Raw genomic sequence first — 22,586 nt, forward strand, 5'->3', positions numbered from 1 at the left:
AGGAGATCTGAATTCTACATCTAGGTAATAAATTAAATCCCTGGTTTAAAATACTCCTTCAAAGAAAAACTCTAGGGGTAGGGGATTAAGAGTTACAGATTACTACGTATAAAACAAATGTGATACAAGGATACAGTGGGCAGCATAGGGAATATAACCAATATTTTATAGCTTTAAATCAGGTATAATCTATAAAAATACTGAATCACTATGTTGTACACCTGAAACTAATATAATGTTATACATAATATTAATATTATAATATTGTATATACTTTAATAAAAGTAATAATTAATTAAAAATTTTAAAAACTCTAAGCCTAGATGGTTTCACTGGTGAATTGTTTATAACATTAAGGAAGAAATAACAACAGTCTTACACAGATTTGTCCAGAGAATAGAAAAAGGAGCACTTCCAAGCCTTTCAATGATACCAGCATGACTTTAACACCAAATCATGACAAAGACAAGAAAAGAAAAGTACAGGTTAATTCACTTTGATGCAAATATTCTAAATAAAATATTAGCTAAATAAATCTGACAATGTATAAGTAGGAAAAAATACCAGGTTAGATTTATTTTAAAGTGCAAAGTTGAAAATCAGTGTGATTCAACACATCAACAGAATAAAAGTGGGAAGCCATGTTTTTATCTTAATAGATATGGAAAAGGCATTTGCTGAAATTCAACACCCACTCCTGATTTTAAAAGAACTTTTAGCAAACTAGAGAAAGAAGAGCACTTCCTTATCTAATAGTGAGTATTTTCAAAACTTCAGCAAACATTATGCTTAATGATGAAATATTTAAAACTTTTCCCTAAGGTTGGCAATCAAGATACCTCCTTGACTTCTCCATCAACATTTTATTGGTATTCTTAGCCATGTGATAAGACAAGAAAAAGAAACAAAAGGTGTAAGGATTGGAAAGGAAGAAATAAAACTATTTACAAACAGCATAGTAGTACATGTAGAAAATCCAAGATTCTGCACATCAGCTCTTAAAATGAGTGAGTAAATTTAGCAGGGTCAACTGTATTTCTATATGCCAATAATAAACAATTAAAAATGAAATTTTCAAAATGATACCATTTACAAAAGCATCGAACATACATCAAGTAATAAGGAATAAATCTAAAAGAATATGTGTAAGAGCTCTGCACAGAAAACTATCAAGCATTATTGAGAGAAATTAAAGGTGACCTAAATAAATGGACATGCTAAGTTGACAGGTTTTTAAGACTGGATAGTATAAAGATGTTAATTTTCCCCAAACTGACCTATATATTCACTGCAGTTTCAGTCAGATCCCTGGAGGGTTGTGTGTGTGTGTGTGTGTGTGTGTGTGTGTGTGTGTGTGTTAGAGAGAGAGAAACTTGAGAAGCCGCCTGTCAAATTTGCGTGGCAATGAAATGGACCAAAAATAACAAGGCAGTCCTGAAGAATGATAAAGTGGAAGGATTTTACGGAACTGGATATTAAGGGTTTTTATAAATGTACAGTGATTAAGACTGTGAGGGGTTGATGTAGGGATGGACAAATAGCTTAACAGAACAGAATATGGTCCCCAAAACAACTATGCATTTTTGGACACTTGATTCATACGAAGGTAGCTCTGTGTAGTAGTGGGGATAAGGATGGGCTTTCCAATAAATGGTGCTGGGTCACCTGCAAATCTGTAGAGAGAGAAACGAATCTTGATTCCTACTTCACACCATTCTCAAAGGTGAATCTGAAGTAGAGCATAGACCTAAATGTGAAAGGCAAAACAATCTTCAAAACCTTGGGATACGCAGTTCCTTAAACAGGACTCAGCTCTAACCGTAAGATAAAAGATAGGTAAATTGGTCCACACTAAAACTGAGAAACTCTGTTTATCAGAATACGCTTTTTTGGAAGAAGATAACTTGTAATACTTGTAACAATGTAATAACTCACACACATTACTTACGTAAAGTCCTAAGAAGTAATCCTGACAGAGGACTCATACTCAGGACGAAGGAGGGGAAGACTGACAGCCTGACAGAAAAATGAGCGAAAGAAATAAGTGCACATTTCAAGATGAGCAAGACGTACAGATAGCCCAAAAGCTCGAGGAAAAGTGCTCACCCTCTTCAGTCATCAGGGGAATGTAAATTAAAACCACAGGGAAATACCATTATGTACCCACCAGAAGTGAAAAAATGAACGAGTCAGAAAACACCAAGTGTGAGTGTAGATACAGGACAACTGGAATTCTCATCTACTTGGGGGGAAAGATTGGAAAGCCGCCGGTGTCTGCTCGGACTGCCAGGACTCGCGTGCCCGGAGCCAGCCACCCGCCCTGGTGCAGCCCAAAAGAGCCGTGTGTTCATGTTTACAAAGGAGAGGCGCAAGGCTGTTCCGAATAGCAGTGTTCACAGTGGCTCCCAGATGGAGACAACAACGCAAATGTCCATCAGCAGAAGGTTAGACAAAGTGCGGGGCAGTCACACGACAGAGTATCAGGCAGCCGGGAAGACAGACAAACCGCTGCCATGTCCAGGGACACGGATAAGTATCCCAACATAGCCTTGTCCAAGAGGGTCCAGACGCAAACGAACATACGCTCTTTTCTGTTCACTTTTATTTTCTGTTTCTGTTTATGTAAAACATGAAACAGAAAATAAAAAGTCTGAAAAGGTCTGGATTGTGGTTTTCTTTGGAGAAGAGAGGACCTAATGATTGACATCAGCAGAGGTCTGTGTAGGGTGCTGGTGGGTGCTGGTCCTTTTTTTTTTTTAGGTTTCTTTTTTTTTTTCCTTGAAGTGTAGTCAGTTAGAGTATGTCCATTTCTGGTGCACAGCATAATGTCCCAGTCATGCATATACACACATATGTTCATTTTCATGTTCTGTTTCATTAAAGGTTATTACAAGATATTAAATATAGTTCCCTGTGCTGTACAGAGGAAATTTGATCTTTATCTATTTCTATATATGATGGCTAACATTTGCAAATCTCAAACTCCCGAATGTATCCCTTCCCACCCGCTTTCCCCCAGTACCTGTAAGGTTGTTTACTGTGTCTGCGAGCCTTTCTGCTTTGTAGATGAGAGGGTCTAGTTCTGGATCCAGTGACTTCATGGGTGTGTTCTCTCTGTGGGGATTCACTGAGTTATATGCTTATGACTTGTGCACATCTATATATACGTTATACCTCAATTAAGACGTTACTTAATAACATTATGTAAACAATAACAAACATAATGACCTGTTAATGAGTAGATAGGGTGTGTTTCCAGGTGTTGAAAAATATGCTGTGCTTTCTGCTTCTTTTTTTTTAATTTAGCTGCTTATGTGTTCCTCTCTTGATATTGTATTTTTCTCAAGTAAACTGGATAACAGCTGAGTAGATTACTGACTAAATTCTGACCCACTTTTTATTACCAAAGATTTGGTGTCAGCTGATCTGTTACTAACACAAAAAGTTAGGTCATTTCCATCTCTGGTGGCTTTAGTTCTTCCTGCAGAAAAGGAAACCTCTTCATCTTTTGCTGGGTGTCTTTTGTTTCTTTGTTTCTATTTTTAAGTCTTTAACCCTTTAGCCCTGTTGGATTATGCAGCTTCCTCTGGGGCTAAGTAATACTCGGTTGCCTGAGCTCAAACATCCCACCTCTTACTTGGGACCATTCTTGGAGGGCTGCTTTGTGCAGACAGCAAGCATCTTTGAATTCATCTGAGTTTTTTAAATGCAGATATTTTTAATATAGGAAAGTTAAAAAAGAAAATAGAAGTGGTCCTATTACTCACAGTAGTGCATGAAATACTTTCATTTGATACTTGTCTATACTCTTTGTAACAGCCTTCCTCTCCTCCCTGCCCATCATACCACTTGAAAAATAGGACAAAGTTGAAAAACTTATAATACTTGATTTCAAGACTTATAAAGCTATAGTAATCAAGACAGTGTTGTATTAATGTAAAGTAGACAAACAAATTGGAACAAAATAGTGCCCCAAGAAGACCATACACATTGATCAATAGGTTTTCAACCAAAGTACAAAGGCAGTTCAGTCGGAAAAGGATAATCTTTTAAACAAATGATGCTGGAACAATTGAATATCCAAAAGCAAAAAACTGAACTTCAACCTTTATTTCCCACCATATACAAAAACGTACTTGAAGTGGATCATCTAAATGTAAGAGCTAAAAATATAAAACTTCTGCCCAAACACACAGGAGAAAATTGTAATGACCTTGGATTTGGCAAAGATTTTTTTGTATTCTGACACAAAAAGTACAAACTATAAAAGGGAAAAAAATCAATAAATTGGATTTTAATAAAATTTAAAACTTCTGCTTTTCAAAGGGCATTGGAAAGCCACAGACCAGAAGAAAATATTTGCAAAGCATATGTCTGACAAAGGACTTGTTTCTAGAATATATATATATTTTTAAATGCTTACAACTCAGTAATAGGAAGACAATTAAATTTTTTTACCAGGCAAAAGGTTTGAACAAAATGCTTCACAAAAGAAGATATACAATTGGCCAATAAGCACATGAAAATATGCCAAATATTAGGGAGATGCAGACTAAACCTGCAGTGAGCTACTACTGCACGCCTGCGAGAGTGGCTGAAATGCAGAAGGTGACCATCTGAATGTCGATGAGGCTGCTGAGCACCTGGAGCTCTCCTGTGCTGCTGGTGGGGCGCCCAGTGGTACAACCATTGAGAAAAGCAACCGTGCACCTGCCCAGTCATTCCACCCCTAGGTATCTCCCCGAGAGGAAGGACGGCACGTGTCCACACTCAGACTTGTACACGTGTTCACAGCAGCTTTATTTGAAAGCGCCAGTAAATTACACTATGCTTCCACTTAAATAAAATTTTAGAAAGATGCAAACAAATCCGTGATTTATGTGGAGATGGGAGTAGGGCTGGAGAAGAGGAGGAGTTCTCAGAGGCACCAGGAAACTCTGGGGGGTGATGAAGGTGTTCACTGTCTTGATTCTGGTGATGGCTTCAGGGGTGCACACACGTGTCAAAATGCATCCAATTGTTCACTTTAAACGTGCATTTTGGTGTATCACATACACTTCAATAAGGCTATAAAAACAAACAGTTATCCAGAAAAGGAAGGGCCAGAGTGAATGTGGCTTGGCTCTGAATAGTCCAAAGAGTCAAATAATGTAAACATCAGATTTTTTAATCAAAATATAGTTATATTGGGGCAATGGAAAGTATGTGTGGATGGCAGAGGGGAGGATGGGGAGGAAATCCTCATTTTCCATAGTAGGGGTGCAGGAGATAAAATCTAAGACAAAGAAGTAGGAAGGACTGATACAAAGTGGCCGCCTGCGAGAAAGGGGCTGGAGATGACAGATCTTGACTTGTGTAGAATTAACCGTGCGGAGGTATAACTTTAAAACAAATAGAAACTTTTTAATGCATTATCAGAGCCCCCAGGTCGCAACCCCAAGTCTGCGCAGCTGAGGAAGGGGCTCTGTGCCCAGCCCCAGCCTCCCCCCAAACAGGTGCTCAGACAGGCAGTTTGGGAGCTCGCCACGTGATCATGTGTCCCAAGGCGGAAGTCTTCACACGTGTGAGAGGAGTCTTTCTCAGAGCACCAGGCAGCCTTTACTTGGAGATCCCCAGCGGCTAATCTCAGGGACCCCAACACTGGGACTTACATGTTTGTGTGCACTGAGGGACGCCTGCGTTCTTTCAGCCATGAGAGTCCAAAATAGAGATATTTGAGAAAACATGATGCTTTGACGATAATCCACGTTCTTTTCCTCAAGCCACGTGGGGAGTACAGCCTGACGACCTATTAAGCCTGTGTTTCGTGTTCCCTTTCCAGGCGGTCACTTCTTTCATCGGAACTCTCTGTCCCCTCGGAGCCTGGTGTACGAAAGTGAATTCTCCACGATCGAGCCTTCTTTGGACATGTATGATGAGAACAAAACCTGATTTTTTTCAAACGGGCTGTTGGGGGTCACCTCTTTTGTGATTTGATTTATGATCACCTTTCTTATTTTGTATTCTTCTGTCAGCGTCCATTTTGGAAGAATGGCAGTGCTTTCCAAGCACAGGCTGGGGCTCAGGGTTAAACTGCAAAGTTCCCCCCCGGTGAGGCTTTGAGGACAGCATTATTGCCCAGGTGGCCTCATGGCACCGAAAACCTACCCGAAGCTGGCCACTGAACGTGGGCCCCGACAAGCTTGGCTGTTTTCGGAGAAGAGGCGGGGCTCAGGGGTTACTGTTGCACTGCGAATGTGTCTGTGAATAATCACCTGCTATTCCGTGTCGGGGTGACGCTGGGGTTTTTTAAATACCTTTTGTGCTCCCCACCTATGATGCATCCTAAAGTCTGCAGGTGCCGCTTCTTACTGATGTGGGGCACAAGTTGCTGCTCCCTGGCCTGCTCTATGTTTTTCTGTCACTTATTCTACTTCTGGTTAATGGGCCTCTTTCTAAAGGTTCCTAAGAGAAAGCCTTGTCTTTTGTCCCTGTCTGAGACTGACCACCCAGGGCACGGTGGAGCTGCAGGCTGTGTGGGATGGGCATCATTCATATTGTCATTTCCAGCCTCCCCCAGAGAGCGTGAGTAAGGTGACAAGGGCTTATGTGGCCGCTGAAACACTGAAGGCCCTCCCTGACCCCGAGGCCAGTGGACTTGCCTTCTTGGCAACCACTGAGGTGTGTGGGATGGTGGTGCTGGGGAGGCCAGCCGGGCGGTCTTCCCCAGGCACAGTGGTCCCAGGGTGGCAGACAGTGGGTGTCAAAGTCAGAACATTCTGAGTACTTTCTTGAGGAAATCAAACCACCTTCTTGCTGTTAGACCCCAGATAAACACCCTCTTCAGCCCTCCCTGGTCCAGCCCAGGCCTCTCCTGCCAGCCTCGGCGTCGCACGGAGCAGGCACGCGAGCTTACAGGAAAGGACGCGGTGGCCAGCGTGGGGGAACGTGGGACACGTGTGCTCCTCCCGCATGCCTGGGATGACCTCAAGCTAACATCACAAGAAATTTGTACCTTAAGAGTCATCCCAACACAGAACCACAATAAGCAAATTTGTAAAACACATTACGCATCCTTTCTGCTCAAGGACACACCATCTCTCATCGACACGAGCCATGTGAAGATGTGAGTGTAAATCCCCAGCCCCTCGGATGAGACTGGAAGCGTCGGTTCCGTGTGCCCGGAGTTAGATCCGGCAGCAAACCGCATGGACTCGCCCTGGTTATGCTTACTGACTCTGAGGGACAGAAGTTTCCAGTGAACACTTGCCATTTCTCCGTGTGCGGCTGGTTTCTCTCTATCAGTGTCTCCTCTTGTGATGTGTTGCCAAGATGCCTGAGGCCCTGTTGTGCCCGGAACAAACCCCCTCAGAGAGCCAGAGTGTGACATTGCCTTGGAGTGACCAGCAGCATTTTATTTCTAATCATTTGAGGCTGAAACAGTGCAGATTTTTAAGGTCTTAGCAGCTTTTTCTTTTTACCTTTAACCAAGGGCTTTAATTTGTTTTTTCCTCTTTATAGTCTTTGTACTATAAAAATATTTTTGATAAACAGTTCCAAGCAAGCACTGTTGAGAAAGACAGGTTTGCCCCACTGGCTTTACAGCAGGAGAATATGTCTCAAGGAGATGCCACGGGTTCCAGACACGCACCTGCGTTTATATTTGGTTTGGCTCATCGGACAGAGAAGAGGGCTCAGTTCTGACCACGTTGTCCACACCGTGACCTTGTTTTCCTGAACCAGAACTCAGATCTCAGCTGCGTGTTTTCTTCTGGTTTGTACAGTCTTACAAAAGCATGTCCATTAAATTTCACTCCAGATATTTATTCCTCCGCTGAAAAGAAATGAAATTACTTCAGAAGAAATTAAAAATTCAAGCACCTCAAAGTCCACCTATTAATACAATATTTGAATTTCTGGTAAATCTAGGGCACACCCTCAGTGTCAAATGACCAATTTCTTACAGGGGATTTCTCTCAGAATAGTGCTTCAGATCCCAGCTTGACACCCTTTTCCTAAAAATCGGGGCCACTTTTCTGCTCAGCTACAGAATGTCTTGCCTTTGTCAGGAGGGACAGTAACTTCTCAGTGAAGGTCATGTACTCCGGGAGTAATGAGGGTAGCACTTTTCATCCCAAACAGCAAAGCCGTCTCGGCTGGCAGCTGGGCCAAGGAGAAGTTCTCGGCGGAGCCACCCAGGGACCCTGGCAGGGCTGCCTGCCCCGTGAGCTTGGTGAGCACACACTTCTCACCATGGGCAGCCCTGCCTGTGAGAAGCTTGAAGTTCGGGGAGCAGAGGTAACTGGCCACACAGCACAGCTGGGCTACAGAGAGGGCTTCTGCTATGTGTGAGTGCTCTCAGCTGCTGCCAGCCTTACAGCTGCAGTGGTTATTAGCCAGGAAGTGCATGATGACCTCTGAGTGTTTTTTGTGGGGTTTTTTGGTGGGGAAAGGTGGGGAGTACATTTTGAAGAGTGGAAGGGACAGAGGAACGAGCTTCTTACACCACAAACCCTCTGTCCCTCCAGCAGACTGCTCTGAGCTGGGTCCGGCTCCAGCCCCTGCCTCCTGGCATGGCCTCCATCCACCTTGCCTCCAGGCCACGCTCGGTGCAGAACCAACAGACACCACAGGACGTGTGTGGATTGGGGTCTGGAGCAGCCAGAACCATCAGCTAATCAGCTTGGAACTGGATTGTGACAGCTGAAATGCAGGCACTTACGATTTGGCGATTTTGAACTTCCTAAGGGGAGAACTGCCCATGGCCCTCCTGTCCTGTCATCTCAGGGAGGGGGGAGAGGCAACTGGACAGCAGGAGGGTCAGGCTTGGGGGAGTGAGTGGGCAGCACGTCTGTCCAGGGCTGCCTGCCTCTGCCCGCTCAGGGGAGGACAAGCTCCCCCCAGGACGGTCAGAACCACCTGGCAAAGTCGGCGAGTCCGGCTTCTGAGGAAAGGCTTCGTCTCCCTGGCCCTCCTCAGGCCCGGCTCAGAGGTGCGTCACAGGGCACTTCCCTGAACACCAGTTTGAACTGATGCACACAACAGCCCAGCTTCGGAAAGATGCAGACGCAAAGGGTTTAAGCAAAGTAAGATTCCTAAATTTCACTAACCTGGTATTTCCCGTGGGCTTCGTAAGCTCTTCTCGTATTTTTATTACCCTTTACATCTAGTTCTTTCCTTGATCTACATGTTAAGTGAAACTGGTTTCAATGGAAGAAAAATCAAAATGTTATCTGGCTTACAGTTCCCCTTTATTATCCAGGCAGCGGTCCTGCTGCAGGACAACAAGGAGGTGGTGTTAGAGTCAGGTCACCTTGACAGAAGGTTGCTGCTTGTAAATGTCATGAAACAGAAATACTGTGTCTCCAGGAAGTAGCATTTAGAAGGAAAAAGGCAGGGCTAGCAGACCTTTAGTCAGCTCCCACTGTGTGCCACACACACACACAGGCAGTTAAGGTGAATCCAGGGATCATCAGGATTTTGGCTGTTGTGGGAAACCGGCACATTAACAACCAGTTGGGATGTGAGACCAGATGAAACGATGGCGGATGGCGAGGGGCGTTCCCTCGGGCAGGTGGAGGGGCGTGGCGCGGTAGCCCCGCCCACGCGACCCGCGCTTGCTGAGGATGCCACAGCCCCCGCCCCGTGAGGACAGGCCAGGTGGCGCCGAGACCAGCAAGGCTGTGGTTTCACCTCCTGGGCAGGGAGGGCTTTGCCGCAGGGAGGGCCCAAGTCTGTTTTGGAGAGAGAGGGCGCTGGGGTGGGAGTGGGCCGGGGAGGCCCTGCTGTGCCTGGGTGCCGGGGTCTGATTGACAGAGGGAAAGGGGGGAGCCACGAGATTGAAGCAGAAGCCAGGAGCTACCTCGGTAACTGGGTGGGTGTCGGGGAGACACAGGGAAAGAGCCACCGTGGGTCTGGGGGCTGCTGGGGCCTCAGGGGAGGCCTGGAGATGCAGCTCTGGGTCTCAGGCAGTGGTTTGGTGAGGCGAGGGTGGCCAGCGTGTGGCCCCTCTGTGCATCAGAACCCTGGGAAGCTGTGTTTTAAATGTACATGTGGCTTCGACCTGCTGTGACCACTTCGACTCTCCATGTGACCGCAGTCCCTCAGGCACCCCGCATCGCTCCCTCTCCCCCCTCCCCCACACACACTCACTAGAATTAGACTCAGGCCTGGTGTTCCTAAGCTAAGTTCAGATTATGATTGAAGCCAGAATGGGGCTAAAATTGCCCAGTGATCTGAGAACCAGGCTTGGGATAAAGCCCTGGGGACTCTGATATTGAAGGTATGGAAGAGAAGGAGCTATAGACAGAAGCTGATTTAGAAAAGCCACTCAGTGTAAAGGAAGGTGGGGCTTGGTGAATCATTCCAAAGCCCACTGGGAAGAGGAGGAAATGAGTATTGAGTACACACGTTCACACAACGTCCATGGGTGCGGCTAGGATCCCCTCCACAGGACTGGAAAATGCCTTAGACGTTCTAAGTTTCATAACATCAGAGAAAACACAGAACGACGGAGACAGAGGTAAGGTGCGTGTTTGCTTCGTGGAATTGTTCTTTTCTTACTGTCCTACAAAACGGCAGGAAAAGCAAAGCAAGCTGGATCCCATAACTAAGGGAAGAAGGGTTTCCCCCACAGGGGCTGTGTCCCCAACCCGCCGGCCCCTATCACTTCTCTGGGGTTCCGGGTCCCCAGCTCACACCAGCCTCTTAAAGCCTGAGTGAGGGAGGCTGAGTGCGGTCAGGAGCCCCACTGTGGCCCTGGGGCTCCTCTGGGGCTTTGGTCAAGTCAGGAGGTTTGTCTTTCTTCGGGGTGCCCTGAAAGAGCCCAACAAACTAAGCCTTGAAGAAGAGAGCCCCGTGGGTCCCCAGCAGACGTGGGGTGAAGGCAGTCAGAGCTGCGTCCCACCAGCCTCAGTGACCGTGCAGGGGAAGGGATGTCGTCAGTCTCAGCTACTAAAAGGACAACGTGTCTGTCCAGGACTTGACTCATGGTCCCACAGGGCCCTAGGGGACCCTCCAGTCCATGACCCGGGACTCATCTGGGGTTTGGCCTCTGCTCAAGCCATTTTTTTTCTTCACTCCAACTTGGGGAAGAGGGAAGATACAAAAAACAAAAACACCTTGAACTTCATGCAAACTTGAGGATTAAAGTCTCAGAAGGATGCAGTGCTGTTGGGGTCACTCAGACCCCTGTCCCAGCCTCTCCTACTTCCTCCCCTTGAATCTTCCACGTGCATGTTCCACAAAGGACAGAGGTTTAGGGCAACACGGACCCAGGCTGGCAGCCTGAAAGGCAGGACTTCCTCAGACACAGAGCCCTGAGAGACATTGCTGGGAGCCCAGAGGCAGGGGCTGGGGCATGCGTGTGCAAGCCAAGGGTGGCGTCCAGCTCAGCGGGAAGCGCCTTTATAAAGCGCACACACTCTTCTTCTGCGGAAAGCCAAGAGCTGGAGGATGTCACCTGCAGCCTTTCCTCAGCTGCGGCAGACCCTTGATCAGTGGGGACACATCTTTCAGGGTCCCCCACTGTTTAACGCTGGGCGGGAGTGGCTCATTTCTCACCGTCCACTGCGGTCCACGTGGGTGGGCGTGTGTACAGGGAAGGGGCCTTTGGGTCAGCTGGCAGCCTGACTGGCCTTCGTCAGCTCCTTACCCCTCAGCTGATCATCGCCCTCTCTCTCCAGCTCTCTACTGGCAGCTGCTGAGAGTGACAGATGAATGATCTGAGCAATGTTTTACAAATTTAACCCAACACCAAGGGAATTCTAATCTGCTTTTGGAATGATCCTTCATCAGTAATTAAGTCCAAGGATATTTACACTATGTGATATTAAAGGACTTTTATAGTGACTGGGCGCTACTGAGCCAAGATGTTTGTCAAAACAGAAATGGGGAGGGAGGTAGACTCTTACATCCGAGGCCATTTCTTTCCCTTAAGGTGAGTGAGCTGTCCCTAAGCAGAAAGGCTAACTGCCTAGTGCCTACCAGCCTGCTGTGCGGACCAGGTCACTGGGTGTGGCCAGTGCCAGGGTCCCAGCCTCCCAGCCTGAGATGACACATGCCATCCTGGAGAGGAGTGGAGAGGGTACCATGTCCATTCATCCCCTGGCAGCCCAGGCCTGTCTTGCTGACCCACCTGGAGGACGGGCACCCTTGGCCCGTGCTTGAGGCAAGAATCTGGTGTCTTAAGCTGAGCGTGCAAAGCAGGGTCTTCTCCTGAGTGGCAATGGCTCTGGCTAAGGAAACTTGACCATGATCACAGGAACAGGAAAAGACTCCAAGCTAGGAAATGCTGTTTGGACTCTAGGGGACACTGTCACACTGTCACCACCTTATGGAACAGTCTGTTCCTGTACAAGAGAAGGAGATGGTCCGAGCCCCAGGCCACATATGTCACAATTGTTTTTGACCCTCAGTAGCTTTTATATATAAAATATTAAAGTCAACCCCTTTCACATTTGGGTCGTTCAGAGAGCTCCTCTTGCTCTGGGTTCCTGCTAACTATGCACAACATCTCAGAGGACGGCATCCAAAGCTATTTTTCTAACTATAGCACAGGGAATTTGGGGTGGGGGAGGCTTGGGATATACCTAAGTGTGGCAAATAGCTTATCGTCCACCTTGATGGATGGAAGGTTACACAGTGCACTTGACTTTAATTCACTATTGGAGAGCTTGTGCCAGAAAGAATGCACATCAAATCTCCAAGAAGCAGAATTGATCATTAGCTTAATTAGGGGGTTCACAACAGGGGGGGGTCACCTTGTCTAGAACACGGGCACCTGCAATGAACGCGAGCTGATTTCTTGGCCATCAGATCTTAGCCCTTTGAAATGTTCTGGCAGCACAACTCCTAGGCCTATATGGTTGATATAAGCATAGTTAAACCGTGAACCTGTACGGTGTATACCTGTATGCCGATAGTGTATACCTGTATATGTGGGATTTACTAATATAACCATTTCAATAAAAACCTATTGAAAAAGATGCTCTGGTCACGTGGAGTCTTGTTGGTGGTTACTTGTATCAGTGAGGACTTCTTTGGTTGCAAATGACAGAAACCCCAACCAAAACTGGCTTAAGCCAAAGGGAAGTGTAGTGCTCACAGAAGCTAAAATGCCATGCTCACCTCAGTTATGGCATGACGTGGCCCTCAGTCACTGACACCAGGACACATTGCAACTTTGGTCCCTCCAGGTAAACTCCACTCTCAGGCTCAGGGAGATGGTAGGCCCACCAGCTCAGGAGCTGGTCTACTTCCCCATGAGGTAACCCAGACCAGAATGACATCTCCTTGACCCTGATTGGCTTGGTTGGACACACATGGCTGTTTCCATCCACTGTGGTCACAGAGGTAGAATGCACCATCAGCCGAGGCCAGCATGGGCTCCACTTGTGCAGCCCAGGAGTGCATTCAGCTTCACCTGAGAGCTGTAAGGCAGAATCATGATGCTTCCTGGGGAGAAGTAAATGCTGGGGCAAACACAGCAAATGTCCAATACATGTAAGAAAGAGTTGGAACCAAAAAGTTCTGGACATTAAAACTACCTCCACCACTTACTAGGATGAACTTGGCAAATCATTTCACCTGTCTGGATTTCAGTTTTATCTCTATAATAGGGATCTTAAAGTACCTGCCTCATAGGGTAAACATGTGAGGATTAGATTTAAAATAATAAAAGAACTAGGTTTAATATTATATATCTGATAACAGTATAGTATCTGGAATATATAAATAACTCTTACAACTCAACAATAAAAAGACAGCCCAATTTTAAAATGGGAAAAGAATATTAAGAGACATTTCTCCAAAGAAGATATGTAAATAACCATTCAAATGACCATCACATATCTAAAAAGATGCTCAACATCATCATAAGTCACTAGGGAAGTGCAAATCTAAACCACATGCGATACTACTTTATACCTGCTAGGGTGGCTATAGTAAAAAAATGTATTAGACAGTAGCAAGTGTTGACTAGATACAGAGAAACTACAACCCTCACATATTACTGATGGGAATGTGAAATGGTACAGCTGCTTTGGAGAACAGTTTGCAGCTTTACCATGTGGCTCAACAATTCCACTCTTAGGGATCTACCCAAAAGAACTGAAAACACATTCACACAAAAACTTATATACAGATGTTCACAGCAGCACTATCCATAATAGCCCCAAAGGGGAAACAACCCAAATGCCCATCAACTAATGAATGGATAAATAAAATGTGGTATATCCATACAGTGGAATATTATTAAGCCATGAAAAGGACTGAAGTACTGACACCTGCTACAACATGGATGAACCTGGAAAACATTATGGGAAGTGAAAGAAGCAAGTCATGAAAGGCCACACACTGTATGATTTCAGTTATATGAAATGTCCGGATGGGAAAACCTAAAGGGATAGAAATAGACTGGTGGTTGCTGGGGGTGGAGGGGGATGGAGAAGGGGGAGTGACTGCTAATGGCTAAGAGGTTTCTTTATGAAGTGATGAAAATATTCTGGAATTCCGCTGCCACCTCTCAGCCATCTATAAGCCTCCAGGGATGATCTTAAAGTGCCCCATCTGGCCTCCTGCCAGGTTCTGGCAGATTCAGTGCAGCAGGGTGATCCTGCATCCCAGTTAGCCCTGTGCTCTCTCCCTGGTCCCCTCAGGGCTTTGCCTTCCTCCTGGAGCTGGATTTCCTCCTTTGCAGACAGATAGTGTTAATTGTTGCACAACTTTGGGAATACACTAATCACTGAACTATGTATTTTAAAAGGGTGAATTTTATGAAATGTGAATTATATCTTAGACAATAAAGGGGGAAAATGAAATAGGCTTAGCACATCCTAAGTGTTCAATAGCTGTTCTTTTCCTTCTAATAAAGAATAGTTCTCAAAAGGTGGTCTCCAGGTTAGTGACATCACCATCATCTAGGAACTTGTTAGAAGTGCAGATATTCTGAGGTGGGTCCCAGAATCTGTGTTTCAGCAAGCCCTGCAGGTGATTCTGACACACACTCAAGTTTGAGAACCACTGGAATGTGGGAACAAAATAACCCTTTACCTCCCCTCAGGGTGTTTACAGGTACAGTTGACCCTTGAACAACACAAGTCAGGGGCGTCTACCCTCTGCGAGATTGAAAATCTGAGTATAACTTGGTCGGCCCTCTGAGTCTGAAGTTCCTCTTTTCTGCAGTTCTTCATCTGTTGATTCAACAAACCACCGATCATGCGGTACTGTAGCATTTACTGTTGACGAAAATCAGAATATAAGTGGACCAGCACTTTCAAACCCAGGCTGTTAAGGGTCCACTGTGTTTCCAAATTCTTGAGAGTAGATCACTCCCCATAGAGCACAATGACACGTTACCAGTTTAAGCTCCAGAGTTCTTAAAACCAGCCTCTACATCTTGAAAGTTGATTCAAGTCTCAAGCAACATCTCAGAAGACTTTCAATCACTCCGGCTATCGGCCATGAAACCACCAATTTGTACCTACATCTATCGTATTAGATTCTTGAATGCCAGTGACAGAAACCCAATCCAAAATCAGCATAAGCCTCCAGGGATGATTCTAAAGTGCCCCCTTCCCTCTGGCCTCCTGCCGGGTTCTGGCGGCCTCAGTCCAGCAGGGTGATCCTGCATCCCGATTAGCCCTGGACATTCTGGAGTCATGCCTGTTGCCCAGACAGAGTAAAGAGCTCCCCTTTCACTCAAGAGTCAGTGTTTGGACTGTGAGGGGTCGACCCCTACAGGTCAGCCTGGGAGAGCAGGGATCCACATTCCCAGCCCCTCTTCCCTACCTGCCCCATCCATGACGGTGCAGACACCTTTGCGGGTCCCAGGTAGGGCGGGTCCTGCCCCCGACCCTAAGGCCACTCAGCCTCCTCTGTGAAGTGAGGGGGCCGTGCGGGTTTCTGAGAACCCTGCCAGCCTCCGGGCTTCCTGACAACCCATCCCGGCCTCCCCGAGGTTGTCTTCATCTTAGGCCCAAGCATCAAAATTATGAGAGTTACCACAATCGACTAAACCTTTTCCAGCCGCCCTTTGCAATGTTAACACGCACTGGGTTGCCCTGCACAATCAGCCAAAAATGCTGCTTTCTTTACATTTTCCCCCCAAACCCTGGACATGTTTTTACAAAACGTCCAGGGCCCTGCTATCTGTAGACTGTGGACTCAGCCATTAAGGCCAGAGGCCTGTGGGCCCGGGACTGGACCGCTCCTCCTAGATGAGGCTGCGGCGCTGGGTCCTGAGGCGAGGAGGGCGAGAGGGAGAGAGGGAGATGGACACCGCCGGGCTGAGCTGGCCTGCGGCCCTTGGCCGCGGCCGGTGAGCGGGGCCTGACCGGGAGGGGAGGGGCGGGGCCGGAGCCGGGGGGCAGGCCGGCGGGCAGGCCGGGGGACAGGCCGGTGGGGGCGGTGGGCGGGCTCGGGCGGGCCGGGGGCCGGAGGTCGGTGGGCGGGTCCGGGCAGGGGAGCGCGCGCCCAGCGAGCCCGCAGCCGGCGTCCGCTGGTCCCAGCGGCCGCCAGGGGGCGCCGCTCGCTCGCCCCGCCCCGCCCACCGGCCCCGCCCGCCCGCTCTGCTCAGCGCGGCGACGGCGGCGGCGGCGGCGCTTCCGCCTGGCGGGCCTCGGCCCGGTGCGCGCGGCCCCACGATGTGGCTGGGCCCGGAGGAGGTGCTGGTGGCCAACGCGCTGTGGGTGACGGAGCGGGCCAACCCCTTCTTCGTGCTGCAGCGGCGCCGGGGCCACGGGAAGGGCGGCGGCCTCACTGGTAAGAGGCGTGCGGCGGCTGGGCGAGGAGGGCGCTCGGGGCGGCGGGGGCCGGTTCGACCCGCCCGGGACGCGCCGGGCCTCGGAGCGGCGCTGCGGACGCGCACGTCAGCGCGCGCGGCGGTGCCCTGGGAGCGCGAGGCCGGGGCCGGGGCCGGGTGGGGAGGCGCGGGGTGACAGCGGGCCGGGGAGCCCAGGACAGACGCGCCCGCGTTCGCAGGCTGTTGGGGAGCCTGCGTTCGGTCAGCCAGGGCGGGAGACGGCTGGCAGCGGCCCCTGCCCGGACTCAGGCCCGAGAGCTTTCTCGTGCTCAGCGGGGGCGTGTGCAGCTTCCCAAAATGAGATTTCACAGCGTAAAGTCCGCGAGATCTCCCAGTCCTCTGCCTCAGTTTCCCCAAGTGCCTCCGAGGGGACAAGTGAAAGAAGCATTTGTTTCCTTTTGCGTCCTTCGTTTCCAGCTCACCCAACAGTTGCCGTTTTAGCAAGATCAGAGTTCCTCCGAGCCGCTGCTGGCCTCAGCCCCCGTCCCTGCACCTTTCCTGCTTCCTGGTGCGTTGGAACTGCAGGCCGAGGCTTAGCCGAATTACCAGTATCTGTGTTCTCGTGAACTAGCCAAGGTGCCCCTTTGCCCGTCTGGGCACCACACAGGACTAGACTGGACAGGCATCTCCTGGAGTGTGTGACATGTGGGATCCAGGGGTGTCCACCGGGCATTCCCTTCACAGGTGTTGCCCAGGGCCCTTCCAGGACCTACCCCAGACACTGGCCGAGCAGAGCTGGGTCAGTCTTAGGGCTAGACCAGTGCCTGTGCTCCTACACTGGCCCGTTGTTGCCATTTAGAACCTTAGGCCCAGAGTTGCCAGGTCTTCCAATTATCAAGAGAATTTTCTGTGACATGTCCTAATTTTAAACATTAGCAGCTAATGCAGTCCTACCAGATGCAGACGGAGGCTTCCCCTGGGAGACCACCAGCCTCTCCTGACGTGTAAGAGGCTGTGCGGTTCCCAGGAAGACTGTTCCCTTCAGTGCCTCTGGCTCCCTCCCTCTAGAATCGCAGGAGCCAGTGCTGGATCTGCCTCCTCAGCTAGGCTGTTGAGTGGGGGTCAGACGGCAGCCCCTCTGGAGAGAATGGCTAGTGGTCAGCCTGGGAAGCTACTCCAAGCCAGTGTAGGAACGCGAGGCATGGGCACCCGGTACCTTTGGTGGCACCAGCATCCGTTGTGTCAGAACACAGGTGCCAACTTAGATTTTTCATTGAAGAGTCTGAGTGTGATGAGATGGCCTGCCTATGAAAAAGCTTTCAGGTCTTGCAACATGGATATGCCAACAATATAGGAATTAGAATAAAATTTCTGAGACCGGAAGAGAAATCTCAACACGGACAGTAAAAAGAAGTTTATTCCAAACACTGATAAGGCTTGAATGTGCCCCTTTAACTGCAATTTAGAGGACATTTTAGAACATGTCAGTACCAGTGGGAGATTACAGGTTCCTGACTTGAATGTATGTGAAGAGTACCTTCTTTTGCAATTAGTAATTTTATTTATTAAAAACTAGAGGGGGAAAATTAGATTAAAAACGGAATATGAAAGTGTTAAGGCCAAGCAATAAAATTGATAGGAATTATTCTGATATCAACAGGAAAATGGAAACAAAATATTTTCAGATCATACCAAAAGCAGCACTTCATTAAAAGAAAAAAATAAGTTTCAAATAGGAACAATGAGCAGGCTTTCCTGTAGCTTGATAATTCAGTTAATGAAGAGGAGTGACTCAAACAGTGGTAAAAGGTAAACATTTCCTCCAGTTCGTTGGGGACATAGTGATACTGACAAGGATGTATGTGATGAGAAGGAAAATATGAAATGTCATAAGGTGCTTCAGTTCAGAAATGGAAAAAAAAACTGGATCAGTGTTTTCCTAAATTGGACAGTTATAAAAATTTGCATGCCCTTTTCAGTTGACCTTTGAGGCTACATTATCTGTCTGTTGTTGATGTGGGAAACCATGTTACAAAATCATCATCTTAATGAAAATACCGTCAGAGTACACGGCCAAACAGGCCCAAAATGTCAGAGAACACGTATCTTAAGAGATGAGTTTGGCAGCTAATAAAATACATTGTGTTATTTTTCTGGATTTTTGTGATATTTGTGGTAATGTCGTTTGTTTTCCACTTGTAACTGTTGTACTTTCTCATCCTAAAGAAATGCTGGTTTTCAAACTTGATGTTGCATTTTTCTTGGAGAGGGCCTTCGGGATTGTGTATGTTCTGGGCCCCGTAAAACCTGCATCTGTCCCTGCCTGCGAGTGCTACTGAGTCAGGAGCAGAAGCAGAAGCTTCTAGGAAGAAGTGGGAGGGGATTTTTCAGGAGGGACCAGACACCAACTAAAGGCCTTTAAGGAAAAAGAAGTAATTTAATGGGCCAGGGTGATGCAAGCTATTTCGCCCTCTGGGCGAGGGCGCTGAAGGCACTGCCCCGGCCAGGCGCAGCCCTCGGTGCAGCCCCCCTCACCACCCCCCTCTCTGTCCTGTTGCCAGGTCTTCTCGTGGGCACCCTGGATGTGGTGCTGGACTCCAGCGCCCGGGCGGCCCCTTACCGCATCCTGCACCAGGCCCAGGACTCCCAGGTCTACTGGACAGTGGCGTGTGGTAGGTGCCCTGAGTCACAGGGGCTGTCGGACGGGGCCCGCCCCAGGAAGGGAAGGGACACAGCCTGCACCCCTGGGCCGGGCTGGACATGGCCTCCCGAGAACCTGACGCGGCCCCTCATCCGCATCACAGCCCAGGCCGGGCTGCAGCCGAGGAAGGCAGCTCAGCTGGGCGCAGTGCAGGGCTGGCGGAGGTGGGCCCCACACAGCCCTGCGCCTCTCTGAGGGCTTGGCCTCGGGCCCTGTCCACATGCTCCTGCTAACCTTTTCTCAAGATGGACGATCTACCAGTATTCATGGACGACATATTTTTGAATTTACCTACTCGCTGAAAGTGATCTGTAAACCCCCAGATCAACACTTGTGGTGCTTTGGGGGTCATTCATGGACGTTTGTGGGAATGCGCAGGTGCAGAGCTGTGAAAATTTTGAGTCACAGACACACAGATTCCCGGCTGAGGCATCTTCCTGCCTCCTTGTTTCAGCTCTCAAACCACAAACAAGCTTCTTTGAGAGGTCTGAGTGCCATGGTTTTCACTGTTGTGTTTTTTATTGGCAACTCTGCTGTTTACAATGGCCCCAAGCATAATGCTGAAGTGCTGTGGGGTGCTTTTAAGCTGGAGAAGCTGTGATGTGTCTTATGGAGGAAACATGGGTAAGAGGAGCTTCCTTCAGGCGTGGGTTACAGTGCTGCTGGCCATGAGTTCGGTGCCAGGGTGTTAAAATCAAACCACCAAAAGGAAAAAGAAAGGAACACATATTAATTAAGTAAGGTGCCTTTAAACAGAAGGACACACAAGACAGAGTGGTGCACCGATGGGCTGACAAAAACGCTGGGATCAGGGGCTCACAGGAACTCAGCCCTGCATTCCCCCCGGGAACAGTGCTGCCGGGTTCGGTGTTGGGAGACTTTGCGGAACATCACCACCGTGAATGCCGAGAATCAGCTGTAGTTGTCCCCCTAGGAGGGCACCCCCCTCACCACTACCCCCAGGAGTCCAGGGGAAGTTGCCTTTCAGGGGCACCAACCTGGCTGGGTCCCCAGGGTAAAGCAGCAGTCGCGGCCGGCACTCGGACAGCACTCCCTGTGTGCCAGACACGTGAACCTCCCATAAACTCCAAAAGGTTGGAACTTCAGTTTTCCCTATTTTGAAGATGAGTAAGCCCAGAGAGGTTAAGTAACCTGCCCAAAGTCACACAGAACTGCAGGCCAGACCCAGAGCGCCCATTCATGTCCACTGTACTGAATACATCTCTGTGTAGAAGCCACAGGGTCACTGTCCCTCAGGATAATGGCTTTCCTTGGAGACTTGAGAAGAGGTAATGATTCCCCAGACCCACATGCCTACCTCTCTCGCCCCATGGGACTTGCCATGTCTCCACTGGCACCTTCACACTGGGCTTGCTGGCTCTCCCACTAGACCAGCCACCCCCTGAGGGCGTGGGTGAGCTCTGCAGCTTGGGAGCCTGGACAAACATTACGGTTTGGTCACTTCCCAACTTGGTGACCTTGGGCAACTTACTTAAGCTCTCTGTGCCTCAGCTTCATCCTATAAAATGAAAATAGCGTTGCCTCTAAGGTGCTCTAAGAATCAAATAAAATACTCCATGAAGAGTTCTGGAAAACAGAAATAGCACTTAATAATTTAATTAGCTGTTCTATTTTTTATTCCCTGTACCTACCATAGAGATGGCGTAGTTTAAGTGTTTACTTAGTACAAAATGAAGATTGAGTTGCTTTTAACTAATAATTTTTAAAGTGAATATAAGAAAATACTTACAATTAGAGGACAGACAGGTCCACACAGGTATAGTGGACAAGATCCCTCTGTTTCAGGCTGCCAGGAACATGGGGGTAAGAGGAAATGATACAGTGGAGTTGCATCACATGCAAATTCAACTTCGGATCCAAATGTGACTTCTTGGCATAAAGAGCAGGAGAGGGAGAAGAAAATCTCTTCCCTACCAACTAGACCGTGGCCTCCGTACACCAGAGAAAAGAGGCCGTAATAGATATGCAAAGAAAATGAAAAAACATTTATGGATGATTTAGCAACTTCCAGGGGTAATTTATGATCATCTGTTATGATTATCACTGTGTAGTTGTATGATTCCAGGTCTAATCATGTTCACATGGGCCCCCTCACATAGGCCCAGAAGGGAGGGTCTTTCCATGGAATTGCTTGTTAGGATGGTGAGCTGCTTGGGTAAATGTAAAGAAACCTACAGATCAACCCTAACTGAGACCGGCTGGACCGTGACATGTGACAGAGCAGTGAGCAGGTGCCTGGGCTGGAGGAGATGACCGGACGACTCGCCTGGCCAGGGCAGAGTCAGCGTCTTCAGCTGGTAGGAGAGTTGTAGCCAAGTAGGGAAGGTTAGGGTGCCCAGGGATCAGGCGCCCAGCAAAAATTGTCTGTGGTCCATAGCTGGGCTGGCCTTGTGTCTCTGCTAAGGCTCCCTCCTTGCTGAGTGTGTGGGCCCTCCCATGGTCGCAAAACTGCCTGGCCATCTGGGTGCTGCAGCCCACAGACTGCCCATCGCAAGGCGTTGAGGCAGGCAGAGCCTTCACTCCTTCCCCTTCTTATTCTTGTGTTAATTCAGTCGGAGTTCTTAAGCGCAAATCGCATGCCAGACACTTGAAAAGCCCCCAGAAGTGGGCTCCCGGAGTGGCGGGGGGCCCAGGCCACGCAGGGCCTTCCTCCTCCCTTCACTTCTCCTCCCGGGGCTCCTTTTCCCAATTTCTTGGCGGAGGCAGAGGTGAATAACTGCCCCACTCTTGGGAGTGGCATCGGGCTGCCTCTCTGAGTTTTTCGACTTCCACTGGGCATACAGTGTCCTCAAGGGCCCCTCCCTGAGAAGGACAGTGACCCCGCAGACACTGGGGGCCAGCCGGAAGCGGAAGGGATCAGATAGGGGTTCCTGGAGAAGACGGGGTCAGGGCTGGGATGTGAACCCGGATGAGGAGGAGGAGCACCGCAGGCGAAGGCCTGGGTGGGGCATCTGGCCTCAGAGAGGGAGGGAGGGAGCCTCTGGCCTGCGCAGTAGAGGACCAGCCAGCCAGGGGCCTGCAGTCCTGCAGGAAGCTCCGGTGCTGTCTGTGGACGCCTGAGTTCACCGGAGAGCTGCAGTCACTTACGTTAGGTCTGTGTCTGGCTTACCACCTATATTTGGAAGATCACATTAAGTCCTTTTG

At 48.7% G+C, this 22,586-nt stretch overlaps 1 protein-coding gene and 2 long non-coding RNA genes across 6 annotated transcripts in view; 2 read left to right on the forward strand and 1 right to left on the reverse strand.

Moving 5' to 3' along the window:
* Positions 1 to 5,824: 5,824 nt before the first annotated feature.
* LOC116658954 lies at positions 5,825 to 12,965 on the forward strand. Its single transcript, XR_004314180.1, has 2 exons — positions 5,825 to 8,277; positions 8,508 to 12,965. It is a non-coding gene; the product is annotated as an uncharacterized LOC116658954 (long non-coding RNA).
* A 3,568-nt stretch (positions 12,966 to 16,533) lies between these two features.
* Positions 16,534 to 22,586, forward strand: part of TBC1D9B (TBC1 domain family member 9B) — a 40,542-nt gene continuing 34,489 nt past the window's right edge. For 3 of the 4 annotated variants that reach the window (XM_032464881.1, XM_032464882.1, XM_032464883.1), the window contains exons 1-2: positions 16,536 to 16,740; positions 19,282 to 19,392. In XM_032464881.1, the coding sequence (XP_032320772.1) occupies positions 16,623 to 16,740; positions 19,282 to 19,392 (229 nt within the window). In that variant the 5' untranslated portion in view covers positions 16,536 to 16,622. Of the gene's footprint in view, positions 16,741 to 19,281; positions 19,393 to 22,586 lie in introns of all 4 variants that reach the window. The other variant, XM_032464884.1, reaches the window with a different exon arrangement.
* Positions 19,914 to 21,239, reverse strand: LOC116658956. The gene is made up of 3 exons (XR_004314181.1): positions 21,172 to 21,239; positions 20,420 to 20,534; positions 19,914 to 20,080 (listed from the first exon to the last, which is right to left on the reverse strand). It is a non-coding gene; the product is annotated as an uncharacterized LOC116658956 (long non-coding RNA).

The sequence above is a fragment of the Camelus ferus genome, chromosome 22, assembly GCF_009834535.1.
Source record: "Camelus ferus isolate YT-003-E chromosome 22, BCGSAC_Cfer_1.0, whole genome shotgun sequence".
Lineage (NCBI taxonomy): Eukaryota > Metazoa > Chordata > Mammalia > Artiodactyla > Camelidae > Camelus > Camelus ferus.